This window comes from Lemur catta, chromosome 3 (genome assembly GCF_020740605.2).
Source record: "Lemur catta isolate mLemCat1 chromosome 3, mLemCat1.pri, whole genome shotgun sequence".
Classification (NCBI taxonomy): domain Eukaryota; kingdom Metazoa; phylum Chordata; class Mammalia; order Primates; family Lemuridae; genus Lemur; species Lemur catta.
The window spans coordinates 38,675,363-38,702,696 of record NC_059130.1 but is presented as its reverse complement, the minus strand read 5'-3'; the positions used below and the strand labels follow the sequence as shown (position 1 = coordinate 38,702,696).

General features: G+C 43.9%; 1 protein-coding gene across 2 annotated transcripts in view; it reads right to left on the bottom strand.

Moving 5' to 3' along the window:
• The window catches only part of ASTN1 (astrotactin 1), a 309,276-nt gene that overhangs the window by 99,496 nt on the left and 182,446 nt on the right, over positions 1 to 27,334 (bottom strand). For both annotated transcript variants that reach the window (XM_045547290.1, XM_045547288.1), the window contains exons 9-10: positions 7,112 to 7,186; positions 250 to 387 (exon numbers count right to left, since the gene is read on the bottom strand). In XM_045547290.1, the coding sequence (XP_045403246.1) occupies positions 250 to 387; positions 7,112 to 7,186 (213 nt within the window). The remainder of the gene's footprint in view (positions 1 to 249; positions 388 to 7,111; positions 7,187 to 27,334) is intronic.

The window sequence follows — 27,334 nt, the reverse complement described above, 5'->3', positions numbered from 1 at the left end:
GCTTACAAATTCTAATTTTATGTCTTCTTTCAGTGAATGAGCCTTGGGGTGTGCAATATTGACCCACATAAAGAGCAGATTCTGGCACAGCATGTTTGGAATTTGAAAGCCGCTTGCCAATTTCTCCCTTTGGCTTGCATGATTCCTTTCCCAGCACCTGGAACCTTCAGGTCATTTCTTGCTTTGCCTCCCAAGCCAACTGCAGCCCTCAGCCCTGAAGCCAGATTCACCTGACCTCCCCAGACTCACCTGACCTCCACAGCGTCCTCCATCACGGTCATGTCTGTCTTGCACTTAGCTGACGGATTGATGGCTAGTTCTGCTGGCGGAATCACAAAGCTCTTGCTGAGGGGCAGCCACATGCCCTCCCCAAGGGTGTAGGTGAATCTGCAGGGACACCAGCACCAGTGGTCAAGACTGGGGGCCAACCACCCCGCTGGGGGCCTGGCCTTCCCTTCCCAGCTGCGTCTGCACCCCGCCAGCAGTCCTCTTCAGAAAGGGTATTTTATGGATGTGATCACTGAGTCCCAAGGAGGCAGAGTGGCCCGGCCTTGCTCACGTGGCCAAACAGCTGGAGAACTGATTATGCTGCCCGCCCACTCGCTGTTAGAAGTGGTTTTGATCAAGTCAGAAAAAGGAAATTCCAACTTTCTTCAGATTTGAAGCTGGGCTTCCCCTGTCTTGAGTCAGATATAATTGGAAGCATTTTAATTGAGGAGAGATGCCAGCCTCCCACCGTCCCCATCCCACGCTGCAGACCACAGTAGCAGCGATGGCATCTCTCTGTGCCTGGAGGAACCCTAACAAGGAAAAGAAAAGAAAAAAGGTCCCCTTCCTCTGGCTTCTGTGTGATGGGAACAGAAATGACTGAAGTCAGGAGCCTCCAGGGAGGAGGGAAGAGGGGAGGAACATGAACAAAACAGGCCTGGATTTATTCTCTGTGCCCCCACCCACACCCTTAGCTAAAGGGCTAACCCTTGGGATACAGAGAGGATTTTTTTAAAAATTCTTATAACAAGGGCTAAAAGGAATAAAAGAATCAATCAACATTTCAAGGGAGAGCTTAAGAAAACCATGAGAGATTATTTGTTTATTTATTCATTCATTTCATTTCAAAGGCATTCAAATGCTCTGTGTTCATAGTCAAAAATAGTCTTAGGATAAAAGCCAGTGTGGGTGGGATATCAGGAGGTTGGCAGTCTGGCATCCCCTCTCTCCTAACAGGGGAAGGAACAATGGAAGGATGCTGGCAATTAAAAGGAACCAGGCACCAACTCCATTAGCATGCTGGCCACAGAGCACTCCTTCAGAATCCTGCTTTATTCCCTTCCCTAACCCACACACTCCCTTCTGGCCTCCTCAGGTTGCCTGAGGTGCAAGGAAACCACACTGAAGACTTGAGACCTTTTATTTTAAAAAGTGTAGCCCTCTCCAGAATGCTGGCCACAGAGCAGACCCACTGAACGGGGCTCAGGAATTGAAGGGCAGCCAAGCCACGTGGTTTCCGCCCAGGACCTGAAGGAGGGCCCTCGGTACTAGAGCAACTGGACAGGGTGGACACATGCCAGCCTAGTGCAGCCGAGTCCAGGGGCAGAGGCAGAGCCATTGGTGAGAGGGATGTGACCAGGATTGGGGGGATTTCTCTCTCATTGCCACCTGACTGTTGGTCCTCAGCTTCTCTGACCTATTGGGTGAACCCTTGCGTGAAGCAGCATTGAACTACCAGAGATCCTTCTCCCTTTGAAAGAGGCACTTGAATCTTCCCACCCACAGGGCACAGGCAGCAGGTCCTGCAGGAGGGGGGGCCTGCGTCAGGGAAGGAAAGCCCGCCCGCCCATTCCTCCAGTTCCTTCAGGGACTAAAGAGGATGATGGAGACCACTGCTTCATTCTTCTGTGAAGTGGTTGGCAAAATTAAAGGCATGACAGCCACTTTTCTCTCTCTCTCTCTGTCTCTCTCTCTCTCACACACACTTCATCTGGTAAGACTAAGAAGCCCATTCAGCGCCAATGATTGCCTCAAGATGCCTGGAATATGGCACTTAAGGATGGATGTGGGTTGAAGGAAACAACCTCCAAGAATTTGCATGATTTCACTTTGCATTTTGTAGCAGACATTCTTGAGATGAGAACATTGTTGTAACAGGCAGGCTGTGTTGGGTGGGGAGGAACCACTGCTCTTATACTGTTTCAGAGAGAACATCTACATGTTTGAATGGTACCAACGAGAAGGCAGTTTATTGGATGTAGGAATGAGTTTTTGTTTTCTATATTAGCTTTAAAATTACAATTTTTGCATTTAGGCAGAGCAGCAAATCCATGACCTGTAGTTTATAATTTATGTACCAGGTTTTAGGTAGCTATTGGCAGTTCTAGCACATTTCTGATGGTTAATGGTTAATTTTTCTTTTGGAAGAGGAGGCTCCATGCCCATCCGTCTGTCTCCCAGTTTTCCCTTCTTTCTCTACATACAGTAATAACCCTAAGGGAAAAGCACACCACATCCTCCCCCAGCTTAAATTGCTATGGCGCTCCATGCCTGCAGGACCGAGTTCCACCCTCCAAAGAGGTGAGCCCACCCCCACCCCTGCCTCCTCAGCTGCTTCTTTCACCGAACCCTGCTTCTCACTCAGTGCTCCTACAGTGCAACTGACAGTAGTTCCTGCAGTCGTCCTGATTTTCTCACCTCTTTGCTTTTACTTCTAAATATTCCTTCTTTCTGGATTTTCTTCCCTTTCTTCTTTGCCTGACTACTCCTTTTAAGACTTAGTTAAGGCCTCACCCCTTCCAGAAGCCCCCTCCCCTCCCCACCTTTGACCTTCATTCTCAACCCTCAGGCTGAGCAAGAGACCCTCCCCTGTGCACCCTACACAAGGTCCCTTGCTGCTCCTGAGATACTGAATTGTACCTGGTGAATCTATCACCACTTATAAGAATGTGCACTCTTGGGTAGCAGAAGACAGCCCTTTGTCATCTTTATATCCCCACTGCCTAACATAATTTCTGGCCCAGAGAGGTCACTCAACAAATAAATTGACTGATCAATAAGCAGATGTTGTTGGGTTCTGTAGTTTGTACAGGATTCTGGAGGCTGCAATCTCATTGTTCAAATTGAAAGCTGGAAGCGGTGGTGAAGATGATCTTCATGTAGAGCAGAACATGGGTTACCTCTGGGTTTAAATGGGTTCAAAAGTCAAGATGGATCTGGATTTGACATTGTGAGGAACTTCCTAAGTGCACAGCAGCTCCTGGGACACTGCACTGGACCAAGTTAACAAGAAAGGCAGTCTCTGGTAGGGTCAAGGTGAATCTCTGTAGAGGAAGTAAAGTTAGGTGTGGGGTGAGACTAACCCCACTGAGAACTGTCAAAGGGGCAGGTGCTCTGCAGAGCTGCCTCGTTTGTTCCTACAGCAGCCCTCTGAGGTTGCTCATTTGGCCCCATTTTACCAACTTATCAACTACTATTTTAAGAACATTAGGAACCTCCCGAAGGTCACCCTTCTATAAATGGGAAAATTGGGACTGGACTCATTTTCAGGTATGCATCGCAGCAGCTTTCAAGTCCAGGCTAGCTCAGGCCTATGAAATTCTAAAGTTTTCTTTCATCTGCAAAATCTACTGAGTAACTCCAAAAACCAAATATAGAACAAACTGTCAGAGAAAAGCTGTGTCCTAAAATCTCATCTGTCCCTCATTCATGCAGATTTGGCAGGAACAACCACAAAAAGCCACCCAAGAGAAGCTGGGTGAGTGTCTGGAATGCTTTCCCAAGCTGGGCCTCCTCTCATGACAGCTGGTGGTGACCAGTGCAGTTGATGGCTCAGCTGTGCACTGGGTCCTGCACACGGCCCTATTGAACTGGAGCTTGAAATTTCCGTTCAGAAGTAAGCACTCACCAGAGAGCACTGGGGAGAATGAGCCTGTGCTGCAACCATGGCTTGGCATGAAATAGAATGTGAGAAAACCGATACCCAGCTCTTGACCTGGCCTCTTCACCCTTTCCCAGAGCAGGCCATTCCAGGATGAGCTATTGTTCCCAGGAATGCAGGTACCCACTCAGGAGGAGGTTTCTGAGGGGTTGATGGGTGGGAGCTTATCCCTTCTACAACAGTCCGGTGGGATACAGTGGTCCTAGCCACCGTGGAAAGGACTTCTCAGACACTAAAATGGGTTTGGTGAGAAGATTCAGTCGGGAGATTCAGGGTCCTCTTGGACCCTTTGAGTCTAGCTTGGACCACTCCCAGGTTATTTGGGATTGTACATTACCAAGTTTAGTGGGGGCACCTAGGTCTTTTCCTAGCTGGGTTCATAGGTTCAAGTCCTTAAGAAATACTTGAAAAGATCATCTATAGATATCTATCAAAGGCCTACAGTGTTCAGAATTGCATGTTAGATATTCAGTATTTAAAGCTGTATAGAATACCACTCCTCTCAAGAAGACAACCATTTCATTGGGAAACAGGCAATTTTAAAATATGTATAAAATAAAATAATTAACAAATAAATATTATAGTCAGTATGTCATAGAAATTTGGAGGAGGAAAAGTCATTGTAGATTGCTGTAGTGGATTGGAGAAGCTTTACAGCAGTGTTTTTCAATTCTGGCTACAAAGCAGAATCCCCTTGGTGGTTTTAGAAAACACTCATGCACCGGCCACACCTCCCAGAACTTTTGTATTAATTGGTTTGTGCTGGGTAAGATCACTGGTCATTTTTAAAGCACACTGGTGCCTATAGAGGGCCAGGGTTGGAGACCACTTCCTAGTTGAGACTATAAATTCTTGAAGTCAGGGACTATCTTGGTCATAGTTGTTTGATCATATCCACAGCATCTAAAACAGTGCCTTGCTATAGCAAGTGTTCAATAGATATTGGGTTTGGCTGAGACTCAGTCTGGACCATGAAAACAAGTAGTGTTCATATTGAGAGGAGAACATGAATTCTTGCTAGAGGAAAGGGTTTGAGCAAGTGTGCAGAGTGGAGGATACTGAGGTTATTGGGGACAATGGATCAGTTAGAAGACAGACTCAACTAAGAATGGAAGGTTCCACAGGAGAAGAGCAGCTTATTTAAAGGGAGTTGTATGCTGGCAATCAGCGGTAGAAAGGTTCGAATGTCAGGATTTAAACTTTGTTCCACAGTATAGGAAAGTGTGTAGTGGCTTGTAATTCATCGGGACACTAAATCATGACTGAGCAGAGTAGTAAGTCAATAGCTCATTATAGTCACTGAACAGGCCATAGAGTTTTCCAGAGTGGCCATTGGTATACGGTTTACTCAGATTCCAGAGTAGTTTCAATTAAAGTTACTAGTACCTAAAATAAGCAGATCATGACCCATTGCTTTCATTGGAGAGACTAGTTTGTTGTCATGTTAGGAACCAGAATTGTAACGACTTCTGACTAACCCACTAGCTCCTGAGATAGTCGACCTCATGAGTCGAACCACACAACTGGTCCCCTCTGTAGTGCTTGGATATCACATCCAGTTGGCAGCCAGTAAATGTGGGGAAAATGGTGTTTGTGGGGTTGGAAACACAGTTTTTGTGCAGCTTCTATTTTAATAGCCATTTCATTAAGATCCTTGTTTTCTGAAGTGTTAGTTTCTGACTTTTAGGGAACAGGGAAATTATCCACGTTAATCAGCCAAATTCCACCAGGCTTCCCATCTGCTTTATCTTTATCATCCTCTGAAGGTTCTGGAAGACCACAAGTAGGAAACCAGGAGAAAAAGTCAGCCAAATGATAAATCATTGTTGGGAAATTTTAACATCCAAGTCTAAGGAATATAGCTGACATCTCTTGCAGCATAAATCCTCAAAAGCCCCCTGCAGCCAGTGCCATTAATGGGACCCAGCCTGCCCCAGGAGAGACACTCAGGAAAGAAAAGGGTAAGGGAAGACCCTCATAGGAAGCGGTTCTGTGAATCTGCACTAGCTAGGAGCATGCCTTAGGACAACACAGCTGTGGCCAAGTCAGTCTATCTCAAGCTACCAGGAGGAGCAGCAGAAGCTCTGCAGAAAAGTGAGCTCTAGGAGGCAAATGCAGGAGCAAAAGTTCATACCTAGGCGAGGAGTGGATGACACAGAGGGTCTGGAGTGGGGCTTGAGATGGTGGCAGCAAATATGTGAGACTCAGCAAACCCTATCGTGCAGTGAAAAAGAAGCAAGTCTTCCACTTGCTTCCAGCTGCTCACCATTTCTCTGACAAAGGCATGCAGAGGCTGGACTCATCCTGTGCCATCAGCACGTGCAGGACTGCTCACTTCCTCTACTAGGGGGCTTGCTCATGGAGGCAGATGCATTCCTGTCCCTACTGCCGGGCCAACCACCATCTCTGGCACTTAGTAGGTACTCAGCAAATGTATGCTAAGTACAGGACAGATTGACAAAATGAATGGATGATAAGATATTAGTTTGGAAATAAACTGTGCTCCAGCTAAGACCTAGTGTGAATTCAGCTTTGTGAAAATGCATTAGTTCATGACTGGCACTCAAATTCTTCCTCTGCTTGTGAGCCTTTCTAACATGTGCTATTTCCAGGTATGCAAGTAGAAATCTGGGAGGAACTAGAAGCAACCAATTTGATCAGGAGAATAGTAGATTTAAAAAAAGTTAGTAATAATGAGGTAGAGTTTAGAGAAGGAGAAAGCTAGGGCAGGAGAGATTCATTTTGAACAACTTTAGACTCCATGAGGAAGGTGCAAATTAGATGCAAAATGGAGAGGCAGGAGCTGACATTAATTGCCTGCTCTGTGCCAGTTTCTGTGCCAGGGACTTGCCCTGCATTGTCCCTCACAACAATCCAGCCAGGCATGTAATATAGCCCCATTTAGCACATGCGGAAACTGGAGGCTCCGAGAGGTTAGTTAATTACTGAGGTTCACAGAGCCGGCAAGGAGGGAAGCCAGGACCCAAACAGAATCTGTTTAACTTCGATGTTCTCCATGTTGTCACTGGGTATGATTTGGGGCAAGCACTTTTGCTACTAGGCAGGCAGAACAACTGAAAGTGTTTCCCATTTTGTACCTTACCACTAGGAAAGTCAGTCCAGTGGGAAGTAAGACATACGGCTTGCAGACATATGTAAGCAAGTCCCTAGACAACCACTTACCTGAATATTTTATCAGAGGGCTGCTCTCCCAAAACCAGGTCAAAGCCTCGCTGAAATATTGTGTAAGGCCAAGGCCTAAAAGAAGAAACGTCATTCAATTAAAGGCAGCTCAACAAACACTTGCTGAACACCCACTTTGTGCCAGACACCATGGCAGGTTGTGCAGACCCAGCGCCGAAGAAGACATATCCCTTTCCTGAAGAAGCTCACGAATGTCAGCTCACACATGGCCTGGAATCCTAGAACCTGACCAAGATCAGGACCAATGTAAAAGTCCCCGAACCACTAGGAAAATGGAATTTAATAAACAATTGGAACTACATATAGAGAAAAATTATACTAAAGTGGACTTTACATATCCGTAATTCAGTCCTTCAAATGTATGTTTACAGAAATCTAGTTTGGTCTCACTTAAGAAAGAGGGGCAGCGTGATTTCTTGAGATAGTTCGGGATTCAGACCCTGTTCTGCTATAACCAACTGTGTGGCTTTGAGCAGACTATTCACTTTGATGAGCCTAATTTCTTCATTTCTAAAAATAGGGTTAATAAACAATAGCTGCCTAACAGACCATTGTGAAAAATTAAGCAAACCTCTTAGGCCACAGCTCATACAGAGTCTTCAGCATGTTTCCTTACTCAAAATTACATATGGACTCTGAGTCTTTGATAGGTTCAAAATGTCATCAAACATTTTACATCACTCATTCAAACAGAAACAATTGAAATGGAATTGGCAAATAATTCATAACTGTAAGTCTTCTAGTGAATGTCTGGGTATTGTCACATGTACTAGAAAGTGACAAAACTATTTCTTTTAAATAGTGTATATCTTTTAATTAACCTGGATAGGGAAACCCCAAATCATTTACTCATTCAAACAAGAGTTGGTAACACCCAGATCCCATGTCAAGTACTGAGCTATTGCGCACACTGGATAGACTTAGACCTTACTTCCATGGAACTCAGCCTCCTAACTAACCCAATTGTTGATGATTTCACTGTAGACATTCCTTTGGTTTTCAAGGACTACAAAAAGTCAGAAAAATAAATCATCACTACTATTTGGGGCTACATCTAATACTAGGAGTTAACACAGTGGTTTTCAGTGCAGAGAGTACCATCTAATAGAGGGCTTTTGGGAAAAGTTATGGCAGTTCTTGAATGATACAATGATTGGGGGTGGGGGGCAATATACTGGTACCTACCTTTAAAAGGTAGGGCCAGGAAGGCTAGCATAGTACAGTGCTCAGGACAGTTCTGCACAACAAATACTTTCCCCATGTCCTATAAGCTTTTGAATGTCATGGAGGACATTTAGTTGGGTGTTGAAAACCTCCTTCTAATGATCTAAGCCTAGATGTTAACTTCATTTACATATAAGCACAAAGTAGCTTATACAGTGTCAATATAAGATGAATTTTCTAGGTACACCACTATTATGTAAATTGAGGGAAGATTACACATTGCATAATCACTTTTTTCTCTTTTTTTAATTTCAATAGATTTAGGGGACACAAGTGTTTTTTGTTGCATCATGAATTCCATAATGCTGAAGTCAGGGCTTTTAATGTACCCATCACGAGAATAGTGTACATTGTACCCAACAGGTAGATTTTTATCCCTCACTCTCCATCTACCCTTTCCCCTTCTTCGGTTTCAATATCCATTACGCCACTTTATTTTAATACCCTATATACCCCTCATTTAGCTCCCACTTATAAATGAGAACATGTGGTATTTGTTTTTTCATTCCTGAGATACTTCACCTAGAATAATAGTCTCCAGTTTCATCCAGGTTACTGCAAAAGACATTATTTCATCCCAATTAATGGCTGAGTTGTACTCCATGGTGTATATATTTTCTTTATCCGCTCCACATTTTCTTATCTTCTCCTAAGCTGATGGGCACTTAGGTTGATTCCACATCTTTGCAATTGTGAATTGTGTTGTGATAAACATTCAGGTGCAGGTGTCCTTTTTGTAAAATGACTTATTTTCCTTTAAGTAGATACCCAATATTAGGATTGCTGGATTGAATGGTAGATCTACTTTAGTTCTTTGAGAAATCTCTATACTGTTTTCCATAGAGATTGTACTAATTTACATTCCCACTAACAGTGTATAAGCATTCCTTTTTTACCATATCTGGGGCAACATCTATGTTTTTTGACTTTTTAATAATGACCATTCTGACAGAGGTAAGGTGGTATCTCATTGTTGTTTTAATTTGCACTTCCCTGATGATTAGTGATATTGTCATGTTTCTTGGCCATTTGTCTATTTTCTTTTTGAAAAAAAAAAATCTGTTCAGGGTTTTGCCCACTTTTGATGGGGTTATTTGTTTTTTTCTTATTGATTTGCTTGAGTTCTCTTTAGAATCTGGATATTAGCCCATTTTCAGATGTATAGTTTGCCAATATTTTCTCATATTATGTAGACTGTTTACTCTGTTAATTATTTCTTTTGCTATACAGAAACTTTTAAGTTTAATTAAGTTCCATTTATTTATTTTTATTATTGTTGTATTTGCTTTTGGGGTCTGGTCTTACTCATATATTTTCTGCATAGGCCAATGTCCAGAAGAGTTTTTCCTATATTTTCGTCTAGAATTTTTATGCTTTCAGTTCTTACATTTGAGCCTTTAATCCATATTGAGTTAATTTTTGTGTATGTTGAGAGATAGGAATCCAGTTTCATTCATCTGCATGTGGTTATCCAATTTTCCTAGCACCATTTATTGAATAGGGTGCCTTTTCCCCGGTGTATGTGTTTGTCTGCCTTATTGAAAATCAGTTGGTTGTAGGTATATGGCTTTATTTCTAGGTTCTCTATTCTGTTCCATTGTCTATGTGTCTACCTTTATACCAGTACCATGATATTTTGGTTACTATAGCCCTGTGGTATAATTTGGAGTCAGGTAATGTGATGTCTTCAGATTTATTTTTTGTTTGTTTGTTTGCTTGTTTGTTTTCTTAGGATTGCTTTGGCTATTTGGGCTCTGTTTTGGTTCCATGTGAAGTTTAGGATTGTTTTTTCCAGGTTTGTGAAAAATGACATTGGTATTTTAATGGGAATTATGTTGAATCTGTAATCACTTTGGGTAGTATGGACATTTTAACAATGTTGATTCTTCCAATCCATGAGCATGAAATGTTTTTCCTTTTGTTTTTGTCATCTGTGATTTCTTTCATCAATGTTTTATAGTACTCCTTATAGACATCTTTCACCTCCTTGCTTAATTATATTCCTAAATATTTTATTTTCTTTGTAGCTATTGTAAATTGTGTTGAGTTCTTGATTTGACTCTCTTGACTACACACTAATTAGAAACACTACTGATTTATATACATTAATTTTGTAACCTGAGATTTTGCTAAATTTACTTACCAATTCTAGGAGTCTTTTGGTGGAGTGTATAATCACTTTGAATCACTAATACAGTACATGCATATTAGTATATGTTGCTGTTACATATATTGGGTATTATATATTACATTATGTATTATATTACAGTGAATATACCTTAGGTGCAAATGTCTGCTAAATTCATTATTTATTCTATTATAATAGCATATTAAAATAGTTATAAGGGCATGTTAAAATGTAATTATTATATATTAATATAGTTATATCAGTGTAAATTATTTTTTCTCCTTTAAGTACTGTTAAGGCGTTACATTTATTTGTGGAAATTTTGTGTATACAGATGTATTATTTATGTATTTTATTTAAGAATAATTAAAAGGATTTAAAATATTTGCTATAAATAGGTGCTGGGTCTGATAGGGTTGAGAACCACCAACCTAACCCAACCAGCTAACCGACTAACTACCCAAGGAGTTGGTGGTTGCAAGGGGCAGGCATTGGGACTATGTGAGGGAGCAGGTGGGATGAAAGTGTTCATTATTTATGCTTACTATTTATAAACACTTTATTCATGGGATTCAATTTAGAAATACCTTGAGGCAACAAAAATTGGCTCCAAAAAGTATCCAAACACTGTACTATGAATAACCCCTGCATCAAATAAAAAGCTTCCCACCCAGGTGTTTTTCATGTTTTTTCTGTTCATTGTAGGTGAACCCAGAGAGCAGGGTTTGAATTTGGTTATTTTCTGCTCAACAGTAAGTGGTGGCTTATGGGCAGCAGAAAAATATATATTGATTCTAGAAAAAGTCTAGAAATCATGAGAAAAAATGTCCAATATGATCCTAGACACCTAGAAGAGGCAGTAAAAAAAGAAGAGGGACATGCAATTTGATTTATCTCTATTTTGGGTAGAATCACATTTTATTTACTGCAAGTTTAATAGTTTTAAACAGCATACATTTTGCATTTCAGTCATTTCTAGTACTCAAAACTGATATGATGTATAATTAGAGTTAATTCTTGGCGTAGTTCCTAGGTTGTTTGAAAATATATTTTGAGGAGCCAAATCTTAAGACTGGCATTGATTACAATGTGAACAATTAACTGCATAGAACAACACAAATAAACCTGTATTCAAGCTGTACTTAATGAATCAATGAGCTTGGAAACATTTATTAAGCACACATCCACATGTTGCTAGGTACGTTAGGTCAAAGAGACCTCCAGGTCTTGAGGGGCCTGAAAATTAAGTCAACTCAGATCCAAAGGGTGCAAAGGGTGCAGAGATACGCAGTGTAGACCCTGTCCTAATCACGTTTAGAGGCAGCAGGGCACAGTGGTTAGGACATGGGGTCTGGAGCCAGCCTGCCTATTTCAGCTCAGCTGCCAATCACTGTGTGACTGTGGGCAGGTCCATTAATCATTCTGTATCCCCATGTCCTCATCTGTAAGCTGAGACTAATAATAACAATTTTATCAATCCAGCAAAGTTGTTATGAAGAGGAATTAGCCAATATAATTAAAGTGCTCTGAACAGTGCCTGGCATTTACTGAGTGCCATGGAGGCACTTATTAAATAAGTTAAATTTTCTAATTATCTACATCAAATATAAATACTACAATGAGGAGTGATCTACAAATTTCGATAGAGGAAGAAGTGTCTTGCCCTAAGTGGCAAATGCAATGCCAACACCAGGCTTTAACTCAGACTGTAAACATCTTTGTACTGGCCGGCAGGGAGGCAATGTGAGTATGGAAAGGCCAAAACCAGACCCCCCACCTCCCACCTCCCACCTCCTGCCAGCGATCACTTGACCAAGCACCTAACTTCACAGTGTTGACATTAAACACAAAGAGGGGGCCAGGGCCTGCTGTGAAATGGCAAGAAGAGTCAGAGAGTTGTAAATTGCAGCAGCAAAGGAATAAAAGGGAATTTACTTACTTTCTTTCCACTAGCAAGGGAGGATCTGCCATAAAGATGGGAAATCTTATCTGATTTATTTAGCAAATATTTGTGGAGGCCTATTATGTGTGAACTGTGATATTAGGCAGCAGAATTGGGATAAGGAGATTCTTGTCCTCAAAGGAATCTACAGTTTTTCTAAAGAAACACATCCAGGCCCAGATAAATCAATGCGAATGTTAAAATGGAAGGGGAATGGATCTATAGGAAATAAGCTAAGTGGGAGTGGGTGGTGGTAGATCACCCTTCCTGGTGTGAGGAAGGCTGGGTGTTGGCAGTACATGCAAGGATGATTGGGGGAGATTGGTGCTCATGAGTGGAAAAGCCACAGAGGGCCACACAGGAAAAGGCAGGGGCAAAGCAATCAAAAGAGGGACCTAAAATGCTGAAAACACTTTGAAACTGACTTATTTGAGAGCAACAGAAAGAGGACAGGCCTCTGTATTAGGGTTCTTTGGATGCAAGTTAAAGTACGAAAGACAAACTGGCCTCACCAAAAAGAGGCCCATCACTGAGTCCTATATACAGGCTTAGATGGAAATTGCCTGTGGGATGCCTGGAAACAGGGTCTAAAGGACCTTATAACTGTCCATCACCTCTCTTTGCTCTGCTTCTCACACTACGGGCTTCATTCTCCTAACACGGCTAGTGTACGCGTACGTGGGGGGACTTGGCCTCCAGCAGCTCCTGCTCATGTCTTTACAGGCTCAGACCACAGAGAAGGCACTTCCCTCCTCATCAGGGAAAATAATCTGGGGAGGAGCTGCCTGACACACCCCAAGTCAGACGAGCAACCTGGACCTTCTCTGGGGCCAGGGAAACAGAGGCATCTATGTAGATGGAAACTTGTGTTTGGTTTTCAGAGTTAGAGCTGGGGAGGAGAGCGAGTGGCAAAGAAAATCATTTCCACCTCAGCTTCTATCTATTAATAACCGTGGCAGCAAGAGTGCTCCTCCAGCAGGGGCAGGTGGCATTACTGAGCAGACTGTGCCGATACCAGTTTTGCAGAAGGGCACTAAGCCATCGAGGAGCCCATGGCCAGAGTCAGGCCAGAAGTGGGGCAGGAGGTTGAACCCTGTCATTGGAAGAACCCTCAGTCTCTTGTCTCCACTTTGATATGTGGCTTCAGTATTGTCTTTCCTCTGCATTGGGCAACCCATTCACAACCTCTTAGAACAGAGCTTGTTTGTTAAGATCTTCACTCTAACAAACCAAGACCCTGAAGATCATCCTGCTGCGTGGGCGGCTGCAGGTGACCCCCGTTCAGGCTATCACAGGCTGACTCAGGAACCACCTTGGATTCCCCGCCCCATGCAGAGGTATATCTGTGCCACAGAGGAGCCCCACTATAACAGAAGGACAGCACTCAGCAGGGCCCACGTGCAAATCGTGTATGCTGAGAACTGTTCTCTTTTATTTGCCCTTTCTTTTCTCCTCCTGTCTCCCACAATACCCACACTCTATTCAGTGTCTTCTCTCAGCACGGGCAATTTCCAAGCTTTCAGTTTCTCTCCTAAATCCTTTCTTCTTCCCCAGGACACATCCGCTGTTGCAGGCATTTTCCCTTAGTCTTGGTGATGTCATTGGCCAAAAGTTGGCTGTGGCCGCTACTTGATGTCTGGCCTTCACCCTGGTTACTTGGGCATTTCTTCCACTATGACTCCTAGACTCAGCTGGGTGAGTAAAGACCCTGCAGGACGAGCCTGACTGGGTGCTGCCTTCACACGGGCTCTCTCAGTGTGGCAAGGGACCACTTCTGTTCTAGACAAAGGTCCCTTAAATGCTGCTTTTCTAGGTCCCTTAAATGCTGCTTTTGATTTAGGGCTAGTCCCAGCTTTCCACCTAACTGTGGCACCTGGAAACAGAGCTCAGAAGCTATTGGCCAGCACGTCTGCTAATGGGCTTCATGTGGAAGGCTTTCCAGCTCAGGGAGGGAGGAGAAATAGAGATGAATAAACAGATTGACGATAGATAGATAATAGACAGATAGATAGATGATAGATAGAAAATAGGTTGGGACTAGAGGGAGAGAGAATATATGTACGTATGTATGTATCTATATATGCATGTACGAGGTGTGTGTGTATGTGTTCTTTTCATGCAGTCCAGTGCAGAGGGAATCTTTCAGCCGGAGGCAATGATGTATGAGGTGTTTCATGAGGAACTTTTAGAAACTATGAGCTTTTTCTGAACTTACATATTCTTCCACCTGTCACTAAAGGAAACATTTTACAAATGAAAATATTTGTCCCTAGTTAAATGAAAGCACATCCTTTCAAGCCTGCCTCTGGCCCACATTGGCTATGTTTCTGGTGGAAGCGTGGTTTTGTAAAGGTCCTGCCCAGCTATTCGCAACACTGTGGGGCACCAGTGTAGGATACCATGCCCATACGTGGTGTGAGAGCTTGGAGCAAAATGTCCCTTTTCTTAACTAGATAAATGCATCTACAAGAAGGGATCAGTGAAAGAAAGAGAGAATAGAGGTTCCTTTTAAAAAGTGCTCTGGAAAAGGTAGTTTGCAAGATATACAGGAGAAGGAGGCAGGAGGGAAAAAATTTCAAAAATTAGTTTTCTAGCTCTGCAGTCGGCTGAACAATTCCATGCTTCAGCTGATCCTGATGATAAATGGGGAGACTGTTGTGTGTCACTGTCTTCACAATCACTACCAGTTCTGGGAGAAATAAATACCTGGAATGGCCAATCTCTAGATTATCTGGTAAACCTGTGGATTTATCAGAAATTTATAAGAATAAAGATGGATAATGATGCCCTAAGTTTATATAGGATGCTTTCATGCTTCAGGGCCTTTGCAGATGTGTTTCTCCATCTGGAGTTGACCCTCCCATACACTTGGATAACTTAGACTATTCTTTAAAATAGTATAGCTTAAAATGCTTAAAAATGACATCCTCAAATAGGTCTTCCCTGGTGGTCCAAGACTATGGAGCACCCTTGTTATATTCTCTCATGACATCCTGCACTTTCCTTTATAGAACCTACAGCTATAATTGATATATTAAGTATTTAGTTAGTATTTTCCCCTCATCAGATATAAAGCACCTTGCCTTCACAACTGCTATACCCTCAGTGTCTAGGACAGTGCCATCACATGGCAGATGCTCAATAAAAACCTCAACTACATCACAAATGAGGTTGAGGGTCGGTTGGGCTTGTGTCCTGGATAAGGCGATCATTAAACTATATGACCTCAGATAAGTCCCTGGATTTTTTTCAACCTCAGTATAGTCATGTGTTGCTTAGCAATGGGGACACATTTTGATAAATGCATCATTAGGTAATTTTGTCATTGTGCAAACATCCTAGATGGTATAGCCTGCTACACACCTAGTCTATATGATATGGCTTATTGTTCCTAGACTATAAACTTGCATAGCATGTTATTGTACTGAATACTGTAGGCAATTATGACATAATGGTATCTGTGTATCTAAACATATGTAAACATAGGAAAGGTACAGGAAAAATACAGTATTATAATCTTATGAGACCACCATCATATACGCATCCTTTGTTGATTGAAACATCATTATGCAGCACATGACTGTATTTTCACCTATAAAATGTGGGTAAAATAGTAGCTAGAGTTGATAAATGTTGATCATCAGGCAGTATTCAGAGCCCACTTGAAGCCTGAGGAAAACAGGGTCAGGGATTTAAAATGAGACCTATCAGTGTGGTGGCCAACTATATCCATTTATGCAAACACAGTAATGGAGTGACAGGGCTGTTGAGTTCAACCAGCATTGGAGTGTTCCAGTGGATACAATAAAATGTTGATAAAATAATACTTACAATTGTTAAATGAGCATATATATACTTAGCCCAGGGCTGGCACATAGAAAAAAATTCAATAAATACTAGCTATCATTATTCATTATAATTAACATTCTCATTTGGTGAATAGAAAGTGTATTTCTAATTTTACTTTTAGAAAATGAATTGTGATGCTCATTGTGTTATCTTTTCACATATACATCTCATGTAAATAAAAATTAAATATTGATGTGATTGTATTAATTATTTAATGTCTATTCCTAAGTAAACAAATTCATTTAGAATTTTTTACACAGAAAAGTAACATATTCATCAGTAACCAGCAAAAGTAGTTAGGAGTGAAACCAGACTGACTCAGTTTAAAACCTGGCCCTACCACCCCTTAACTCTGTGGGCTTGGCTGAGCTCACTAACCTATGCCACCAGACCTTTCTCTCCATTCCTCTCCTCCTACAGCCGGGCCAGCACTGCCCCATCCCATCCTTCCTCCTCATTTCAGAGCCTGGATCACTGGCCTTGCCAACATTTTCCCATAATTTTTGGTAAGTTCAATATGTACATAGATGATCCTTTTATTTTTTTTTAAACTCAAATTTTATTACAATACATCTTACATTACATTCTAATAGTAAACAGTTTAAGTGTAGATGATCCTTTTAATATTCAAGTCAGCTCCCCCAACAATCCTGCCTCCTACCCTCCTACTACCCTGGTCATATCCTAGATACCATATCTGCCACCCTTCCTTGGTCTCAATTTCAAGAATCTCAATATCTGAGCATCACCTCCTACCTTCCGAGCTTACTCTTTCTAACACCACAACAATTTTCTACCTGCCTTAGAAATCCATCCAGCCTACCATGGTTTCCCTGACCCTCTCCCACCCCATGTACTTTCTTTCTTCTTGAATCAGATGAAATCCTGTCATCCATTACTGGAATCACTCCAGTGCATGTAACTTCAACTCCCACACCCCTCCAGTGCCTCATCATGCTTGTCTGAAACTCTCCAACACTGGTCCTACTCGGCAACCCTGTGGCTCCCTTTCTGTGTTCGCACCAACAGACGCAGTTGGCCACCACACTGACTGGTCTCATTTTAAGCCCCTGACCGCTAACCTCAAGTGGGCTCAGAGCATTGCCCAGCGATTAAACTACATTTTCCTGGTCCATTTGCTCTCCCTCTCTCAAGATCACTATGTCATGCCTTCTTCTTTCTCCTCAAACCTCTGACACTGCCTCCCCCATCCTCTCCCTCAGTTAATGATCTACTTCTCATATCCCTGAGAAAACAGAGGCCATCAGACTCAAAGCCATCACTGCCACATCCACCCACCTGCCTGCCCTGTGCCTGTCACTCGGGCCTCCTCGCGGTAATTAAGTGTGCGCGGTTTCTGCTCCTGACTAGAGTGCCGTCATCCCAGCTCATCTTTCGGCATCTTATACGAAATGGGATATAAGGAAGGAGCCCTAGATGGAAGCCACCAGTCCGACTTGCTTCTGCCCCCCTGACCCCGAGCACGCACGGGCACCAGAGAGCCTCCACTTCTCCACACACACAGTGGGGATCATACTGGATGGCATATGTCACACAAACCTTATACTGTTGACAAAGTGTGTTTCAGATCTTTGATAATCTTTGATTACTAATTTTTAAACAACTTTTTGGGGTAGTTGTCATTTCCTATTTTATATATATGCACGTGTGTGTGCTTTACATAAATTGTCTCGTTTAAAGATGGAGCAGTGAAAAGGTGACACAATCCCTGCCTCTCTGTGGCTCAGTTTTCTCATCTATAAAATGGGGATAATAATAGTACCCACCTCATCGACCACACAGGGTGGAATGATTTTTTTAAATATAAGCTAATAACTTTCAATAACCTTGGGCTATATTAAGTTCTGGATAAATGTTCACTATTATTACTATTCACATGTTAATAGGAATTCTGGCATTTTGCCTGATGAAATTTTAGAAGCATATATAATGATTTTGAAAATGATGATCATGAACAAAATGTTGTAAGTATCCCCCCAGATTTTGGAATTTAGGGATACAACCTTGCCCAAAAAAGTGGCAATAAAGACAAACACACATATACACATGCATATGTACACATATTTAGAACTCATGCTTGGTCTTTTTGTTAACAAAAAAGCAAATCAGAGAATAAGGAAAGAGAGGAGACACTGCCACGGACCCCAGGTTGCAGGAGAGATTCGTGTCTTGATTCCCAACGCCTGACTTAGAGAGAGAAAGGTTAGATTTTCCTTTCACTTAAGGGTCATCAGAGAAGGCAGAGGCAGAGTTCATCTGTCTTCATATGGAGAAAGTTGGCACAGATACTTGCAGGACCCCTGTATATCCTGGGATCAAAGATTATATAAGGCAAAGGGAAGAAATTTTGAGTGGGTCAGAAAAAGCAGCTGCCATTTACAGAACATTCCCACATGCCAGGTAGGCACTATGCTCAGTGCCATCCATATGTTATTTCACAGTCACCTAGAGAACTCTACAGCTATGTAGCTATTATCCCCATGTGGCAAAGGTAAACAGAAGTTCAGCAAGGTCACTTTAGTTGCCCAAGGTCACAGAGCTAGTAAAGGCAGAGGTGAGGGTTATCATGGTTTGCACAGTGCACAGCCTGAGCTTTCTCCCACACCATGCTCTGCTCCTCTCACCATCGTGGGCATGAAGCTGATGGAGAAAGTGCACCAAGACAGCACTGGGCCCACTTGCAGGGCTGTTGGCTGGACATCAGTTTGGCCTGCCCACCACTGGCCTCTAGGTGCAGAGCGGTGCATGGAGCAGGAGGGATTGGTAGTGCACAGGAAGAATGACCTGCTCCTTTGCCTGTCTTTTCACAGGGCAATTTTAGCATGCACTATGCTGTATTAGAGTCTCTTGCTTATCTGTCCTCCTCTTCAAGTGTTCTCTCATTGACATAGCTACTGAATCCCTTTTATCACAGTGTCTCTTATAAGTGATGTCTAGCAGAATTGTTCTCAAAGGTCGGGGCATATCAGATCCACAGGTGCTCTCATTCCACAAATCTAGGGTTGGGCCAAGCATTGGTATTTTTAAAAAGTTAGGTGGATGATTCTAACACATGCAACAGGTTGCGAATTGCTGACCTAACGTGCACATTCACACCCTAGATGGTCTGTATGGATGAGCTTGGCATTTTGTAAAATGTGATTGCCATTAAAATGGAAATTGCAATCTACCCTAGGAATTCATTGGAACCCATTTTTCAGAAATTTTTGAATAATAATGAGAGGTGAAGCACATTGAGTTCTTTCCTGTCCCCTTTATTGATGAATCAAGAGATCCCAGATCTCATTACAATTATATAAGATGTACATTCCTTTTTAAAAAATTGTCAGTCATTTTTATTTCCACAGATCAACAGTTCCATTAAAACAGTATTATGCAAAACTGAGATTTCCTTATATTCATAAATGCATCCAAGGGTATAGATGCCCACTCCCACACACACACGTGGCCATGCACATGTGACACATGCACACACACACTTGGAAACTCACACACATTGTCACAGCTGCAAAATTGTCTTTGTGTGTAGGGGGGTCAGATGGCTTGTGGGACTTAACAATGGCTCTCCTCCTCCTCTCTTACACTCCTGGCAGCTGCTGCAGACACTGAAAGCAGTCAGGCGGAACAGAGCCAGCTGAGAGCAGGGTCCCTTGCAGTCACACACACAAAGCACCCCAGAACGGTCTCACCATGGCTTGGGTTTTGTGGGTGGGCTCTGGAGACAGATAGCTCTCTGTTCAAGTCCAAAGTCTGGATTCAAGTCTCTTGCTAACTGCTTGAAACTGACACAGCTAAAGATATTTAACCTTTCCAAGCCTTACTTTCCTTTTCTGAGAAATGGTGACAATAGTAACTACCTGTTACTTACAGGACTGTAAGAAGATTAAATGAATGAATAAATGTAGTTTCAGTACCATGACTGCAATATATTAATAGTTGTCACCTTCTAACTGTAAGTTTCCTCCCCTCATTTCTCTCTGGTTCTGCATCTAAGGGCTCAGGTGATTTTTATCCCAGGCTATTGCAGCCAGAGCTTCAAGTTCAGTCCTCCTGAAAGCTTGTCAGTCTCGCTTACTCCTGTCCACAGGCACAGCCTGCTGTGTGCTCCTGGACACTCATCTTTGCTCACAAATGAACAGGACGAGAGTGTGGCAATGGATCTGTGCAAATCCATCCCTGTACAAGAAAAATAGCTCAACACCTATTCACAGCTGAATCCAACCTCCCTGTACAAAGCAGGGTGAAAACCTGGGGCCCCCTCCTCCACCAAGACACATTAAATTCCAGCCAGAAGGCAGGAGAGTGGACAGCAGTGACACAAGAGGCAGGCAAAGGATAGGGGACAGGGGTGTGCAAGAGAAGACACAGATTCCTATGTTTCCAGGATTTAATGTCAGGGAAAATCAACAATGTAGGTAAGCCAGGGAAGAATAAAATATCCATCAAGGACTGGTATTTAGTATAGAGGTTTTACCACTTTCCCAAAGTCTTTCCTATCTGCTAATTTGTTTCAATTAACATACATTCAGCAAGTTTCACTATTAATCATTTGTTCATTTATTTATTTACTTGAAAAATATTAATTAACCAATTGCCATGTAAAAACCATTTTGCTAAACACTGTCAAGGGACACAGAAATGACTAATACACATTCCCTGCCATCAAGGGCTTCACTAATGTGCTGATTCATTCATGGAGCATTTATTACACACCTCTGATGGGGCAGACACGACAGAGAGCGCTGGCCTATACAGATAGAAGGCTGGACCCTGTCCTGGATCATGGTCCAATGGAACAAGAATGACACATAAATAAACTGTGACATTTATTTTGTCAATTCTGGCAATTGAATAAGTAAAAGCAATTATTTATTGTACATTTACTAGTAGTCAATGAGCCACGTGCTTTGCATTTATTTCACTTAATTCTCATAAAAACCCCAAGGCACAGCTATGATAGCAATACTAGTTCTATTTAATAGATGGGGAAAGTGAGACATAGGAAAGTTAGAAAACATTAGCAGAAGTCTCATAGCTATCTAATGGCAGCATCAGGGCTCAAGCCCGGTGCTCTTTGACACCAGAGCCCTGGCCATGACCTCTGTATGTTACCACCACCTGGTGCTGCAGGTGAACAAGGAGAGTCACTGCGCTGTGCAGGCCAGAAAGGCCAGTGAGGTGGGGACACACCCTCAGTCCCAGGAAGAACAAAAGTGAAATTCCAAGTGAAATGGGAGTGATTGAGTTTAGTGGAAGAAGAGATCGTGTCCTATTCAAGGGGCATGGAAAAGGCTCAGGCAGAAGAGCTATTTTAGGTGAGTCTGAAGGATGCACGGAGTCCAGGCACTGAAGGTGCAGAAGGGAGGGGAGGCTGGCTGTGGAAGGACGGCATGAACAAACACAGGGCAATGGGATGGTGTCAGGGGAACATCACAAACAGTGAAGGGTCCAGTTCATCCGAAATGGGGGAAAATCAATTAGAGCCATATCATAATGGTTCATGAAACTGGACCCGTACCTGGGAGGTCACCGGGACCACTCAGGGGCGTTGAACAGAGGAGCACTTCCACTGTGGGGAAGGCAGGATGAGTGGGACAGAGAAACCCAAGGTAGAGGAACCAGCAGAGCCGACTTTTGCAATCAGGATAATAAAAGAGTAAGTAGGGTCTGAATGTGGTGGGTAGATGTGGATTTGGAAGAGAAGGAGCACCCTTAAGCAGAACGTCTTAGCAGCTATTTTAAGCAGTGGTAGAGGAATAGGAAATAGCAGAAGATGGCCTCAGAGTTTTGAGCCTGAAGGACCAGGAAAATGATTTTGCCATGACAGAATCGAGCAGTTCCAGAGGAGGATTTTAGGTGTGTAGAGGTGGGGCAGGGCTGGAGGGGCAGGAAATGAGACGGTTGGGCTGACTGCAAAGGCGGAGAGTTGTCTGTGACCATCTGGGAAGGCATGCAGCAGGTGGCTATCAAGCAGAGCTGACATTTGAAACAGAGGGAAGTACAGAAAGAGAGAGATTGAGGGTAAACACAGAGCACGCAAGAATAGAAGACAGTCAAAACAAGTCCAGTGATTCATCACTTAATATCCCCATTTTATAGATAAGCTTGCTGAGGCTCACAGAGGCTAAATTGCCAATCATACATAAGATAAATGAAGAAATATCATTCATTCATTCAGCAAATATATATTCAGCAGCTGGCCTGGGCCAAGCTCTGTGCTCTGGGGACACAGAGATGAGCAGAAGCAAAGCTGGCGGGGGTCCGTTTCCAGGAGTTCAGTGAATATATAATCACAAGTTGAGGAGAGTGCTCTGAAGAAAGGAACGCGGTCCTTGAGCATGGACGGTTAAGTAGAGCCTCTCCGAGGAGCTGAGGGTTAAACCCTGGGCTAGAGGGTCATGCCACTTCCCGACTTTGAATTCTTACCCAGACATCACAGCTCCCGCATGATCTAGCCCTTGCGTACCGCGCCTCTCTCTCCCAGCCGATTATGACAGAGCCGTAGTGGCCGACAGTTCCTAGAAGGGGCTGGCCTTTGTCCTCCCTCAGGACCATTCAGGGTGCCCGAGGCTTGTAATGTTCTTTCCCTCCTTTCCAACCTGGGTGGTACTTTCTCATCTCCCAGTTTCAACTTAAACACACTGTCTCAGACAGGCCCCGGTCCCCAGATTTCAATTTGGCCCATAAACACACATTCTCTGCCGTCAAGGATGTCATTAATCCACTGATTCATTCATATCTGTGATGCATTTATTTATTTGTTTGCTCTAGTGGCTCCCTCACCAGAGTGCTAGTCCCTTGAGGGCAGGGACCCTGGGAGTCCTTCCCCCACTGTATCTGCAGCAGGTAGTCAAGCCTAACACACAGCAAAGCCCACAGGAAAAAACAAAAAACAAAAACTAAACTAAACTGTTTAATTGAACTTATGTGTGTGAGGGGGATGAGAAGAGACAGAGAGAGAGGGGGAGATTGCCAAATTGAGTTTAAAGTGTCAAGGTAATAACTGTAACACCAGCGTCAACAATCTTCATTTAGAAATGAATTGATGATAAAAACAAAGACAACATATGTGTGTATTTTTCTTAAGAGCTGTAGGCATTGAAACTAACTGAGAAGAAACATACAGAGTTAAAGGGTTGGGGGATCATTTGACATTTGAGTAAGTAATAGAGGATGTCTGGGTATGAGCACAGAAGCAAGAAATTGTTTACCGGGATATAGAGACTGCAGAAATCTTTAAAGACTTGGAACGAAAAATGAGGTGGAGCATTTAGGCATGACACTGAGGACACATCCATTTCAAAGACAGGAGTGAGAGAGGAAAAGGAGGAGGAGAGCCAGAAGGAAGATAGAAGGAAGGCGAGGGAGCTCAGGCCCCAGAGTTCTGACTTCCCCAAGCTGGATCTGGGTCCAGGGCTGAGAGGGAGAGGCCGGGACAGACCTGGGTGCTGGAGGAGAGTGGATCGTTTTTTGGCACAAGACAAAAAATGAATAAGAAGGTTGTGGTGCTGCCAGGAGCCCCTGGTTGGATTTACAGAATGAATACCCACAGCAAGTTTCTGTGGGATTCTCCCTAGCTCTTGGAAGCCCCAGGGCTGCAGAGGCACAGCAGGAAGCCACCCCAAGGCTTGGGATGGGCCAGGCGGGTGGCAGAAGGTGAAAGGGGTGAGGATTTGGAGGCGACTTGGAATGTATGTTAGAAATGGCTTTACATGAGGTCTAGGTTGGCTGGGGAGGCAATAAAGCCAGAAAGGGGATAATGGACTTGATGGATATTGAGAAATAAGGTCAAAGAGCAGAGTCTGGGGAGGGAAAGGCTGGGGCATGGAGGAGCCAAAGAGTCTGTGGAAAACTTCAGTTCCAAAGCTAAAGGCTTTTAGGATCATAATGACACCAAGGAGTGGCATTACTGGTGATTACCTAAAATAAAGAAGAATTTGAAGATACTGATAAACTGAGAAATCTGTTAGAAGGGCAGTTAACATGTATGTTTTTTCATTCATGCAATCAGCAAACAATGACGGAGAGTTTACAATGTGTCAGACACTACAGAAGGCACAGAGAAAATGAAGTCCTGGCCACTTTCCCCATGGACCTACAGCTTGATGAAGGAAACAGATGAATAAGCAGATTACTATTAAACTCGGTCATATGGATTGAATTGTGTCCCCCCAAAAAGACACGTTGAAGTTCTAAACCCCAGCACCCCAGGATATGACCTTTTTTGGAAACAGTCTTTGCAAATGTAATTAGTGAAGATGAGGTCAAACTGTAGTGGCCCCATAACCCACTAGGACTGGTGTCCTTGTAAGAAGATGGCCATGTGGGACACAGACACACCCAGGGAGAACACCACGCAAAGACAGAGACAGAGGCAGAGATGGAAGTGATGAATCTATGAGCCAAGGAACACCAGGAGCAGCCAGTAGCTAGAAGGGGCAAGGAAGGATTCTTCCCTAGAGGCTTCATGGGAGTCATGGCCCTACCAACACCTTGATTTCAGACTCCGGACCTCCAGTACTGTGACACAAGACAGTGCCATTGTTTTAAGCTACCCAGCTTGTTGTACTTGGTAAAATGTTCTCTGTGGAGAGCTATTCAGGGTGGTATGCATGCAGAGGAAAGGTCTCTACCGGGAACTGGGGGCCAAAGAATGCCTTGTAGAGGAGGTGTAAGCAGCGCAGTTTTGAAGGTAACACTAATCAATTTGACAAAGATGTGCAGTGCAGCGCAGAGAGTGATACATTCTTGTATTTAGTCTTAGAGACTTAGCACTGCGGACACATCCATGCACCAGGAGCCCAGCAGCCAGGACATTGGCCCTCGAGATGAGGCCAGAGGGAGCAGAGCAGAGGCCCAAAAGGGAAGGCTTGGTGCAGACATGAGGAGCTGGAACTTTATGCTGAAAGCCAATGGGTTTTAAATAGTGGAAGCAAGAAGAGCAGTTAGGAGGCTCAGGGCACAGTCCCCGTGAGAAAAGAGAAGGGCTTGAATGAAGGGAGAGGAGAGGTGAGATGCAGGAGAGGAGACAGCCCTAAGTGATACTGAGGGAGCAGACCTGACAGGACTTGGTGACTGACCCATGTGAGGCTGGGGAAAGAGCGGGTGAAACCCAGAGCTCTGGTTTGAGCACTAGGTGGCGGCCACATTCACTGTGCTACGGGGTCCATAGGAGGCAAACATTGGGCGGAGAGTTTAGTTCTGGACACTCTGAGTCTGAACTGTTGAAGCTGCACAGGGATGAACTCACGAGAGGCAGGAAGGTGAAGGTCTGTGCCTGCTTGGCTGTGCCAGATAAGAAGCGTCTTGAGAAGTAGAGGGTGAGGAGGTAGCTGGAAGGACAGGTCAGCAGAAAGAAGGAAGAGGCCTGAGTATGCAGAATTCTGCCCCGCAGCTTCCAGTTGCAGAGTAAGCACCAGGCGGGTGTCTTTGCAAATTTCCTTTTCTGGGGGCTAGCCAATCCGGAGAAAAGTCCTGTGAGTTACGCAGGGTTTGTTATTAATTGATTCCTATAGAAAGAAATACGAGGAAAACAGAGAGCACGATTCCCAAACCTTGGCTTTATCAAGTGCATTCATTCTGGGAAGTAACGAGGGCTGGGCAGCCCAGGGACAGGTAAGTCCGATGAACACCTCAACGGTCCAGTTCAGCAGTTGTTCATTGGCGCCTCTAGTAGAGCAGTAATTCTCGGAATCACCTGGACGGTTTATTAAAATGTAGATTTCTGGGCGCTATCCCTAGAGTTTCTGACTCAGTAAGTGTGGGCTGGAGAATCTGCATTTCTCTAACAAGCTCACAGGTGCTGCTGCTGGCCTGAGAATCACACTGAGAATCATTGCACCTAGCGATTTCAACATCACTGGGCACCCGGACCACCTGGGGAGCTTTCAGTGCCCAGAAATTTCTGACTTAGTAGGTCGGACATGGGGCATGGCAATGGATGTGTTTTAATGTACCCAAGGAGATTCTAACGTGCAGCCTAGGTAGAGAACAATTGCTTCGCTTTGCGCCTGACCATGTGGTAGAAAACCCCGGAACACAGAGAGAAAAGACCTAGCCTGGGCCGTCCGGAGTTCACGGGCTATCCGGGAGAATGATATGTGTGCGCATGGTCACGTAAGGTAAGGGAGGGAGGTCGCGGAGGGGTGGAACGCTGCCCCGGGAAGCTAGGGGAAGGCGGGGCAATCCGCAGACGATGATCGAGGTGGAATGTGCGAAAGGAGCCTGCAAGATAGGAAAGGCTGGACGTTTCTAGGCTTGCAAATGGGGAGCAGAGAGCAGCGGTGATGTTGGGGTGGGTGAAGTTCGGTGATGAAAGCGAGGGGTTCCAGTCCAGGAAGGGGAGAGCCTAAGAATGTGTGAGAACGTGGTTTGTTTGGACAATGCAAGTGTTTCAGTGTGGCCGCACCAGGCCATGGAAGGCGAAGGCCTGGGAGAGGCTGGGTGGTCTGGCGGGAGGCAGGTCGGAAAGCAGCGTCCATGCCTGGGCCATCCGCGGAGTCACGGGGCGCCGCCTCCACCGTCCCCCGCATTCCCGCAGTGTTCCCTCCCCTGCCTCGCAGTTACAGCCTGCCCCTGGAAATCATCACAGCTCCCTCCATTTTCTTGTTATTTTTCATGTAAAAGACAGATAGGAAAAGCAATTCAGCACCTTGGTCTTGTTAGACGCACAGTAGATTCCAATCCCCTTTACTTATTTATGGACCTATTTCTCCCAAGTGCTTCTTTTCCCTGGTATATTTGTAAACACCATTTTTATTCCACTTAATCCTTTTGGCAGCATTAACTCATTCTGCTCTCACTGCCCTTATCTTTCCTATGAAAAATGTTCACAGACATAGTTAAAATTCACACTTTTTTTGTTGTCTCTTCCAAAACTTTTGCCGATTTGGGGTTTGGGGATGTTTCCTTACGTAGGCCATTTTTTTTTTGCTGAAGGCAACTCACTCATCAGCTCAAAATGCATTTTCTGCTTTCGCGTGTCAGTGCCCCTGCGCTGTGTGCACTGGCCTCTCTCTCTCCCTCAAGCCCACAGAGT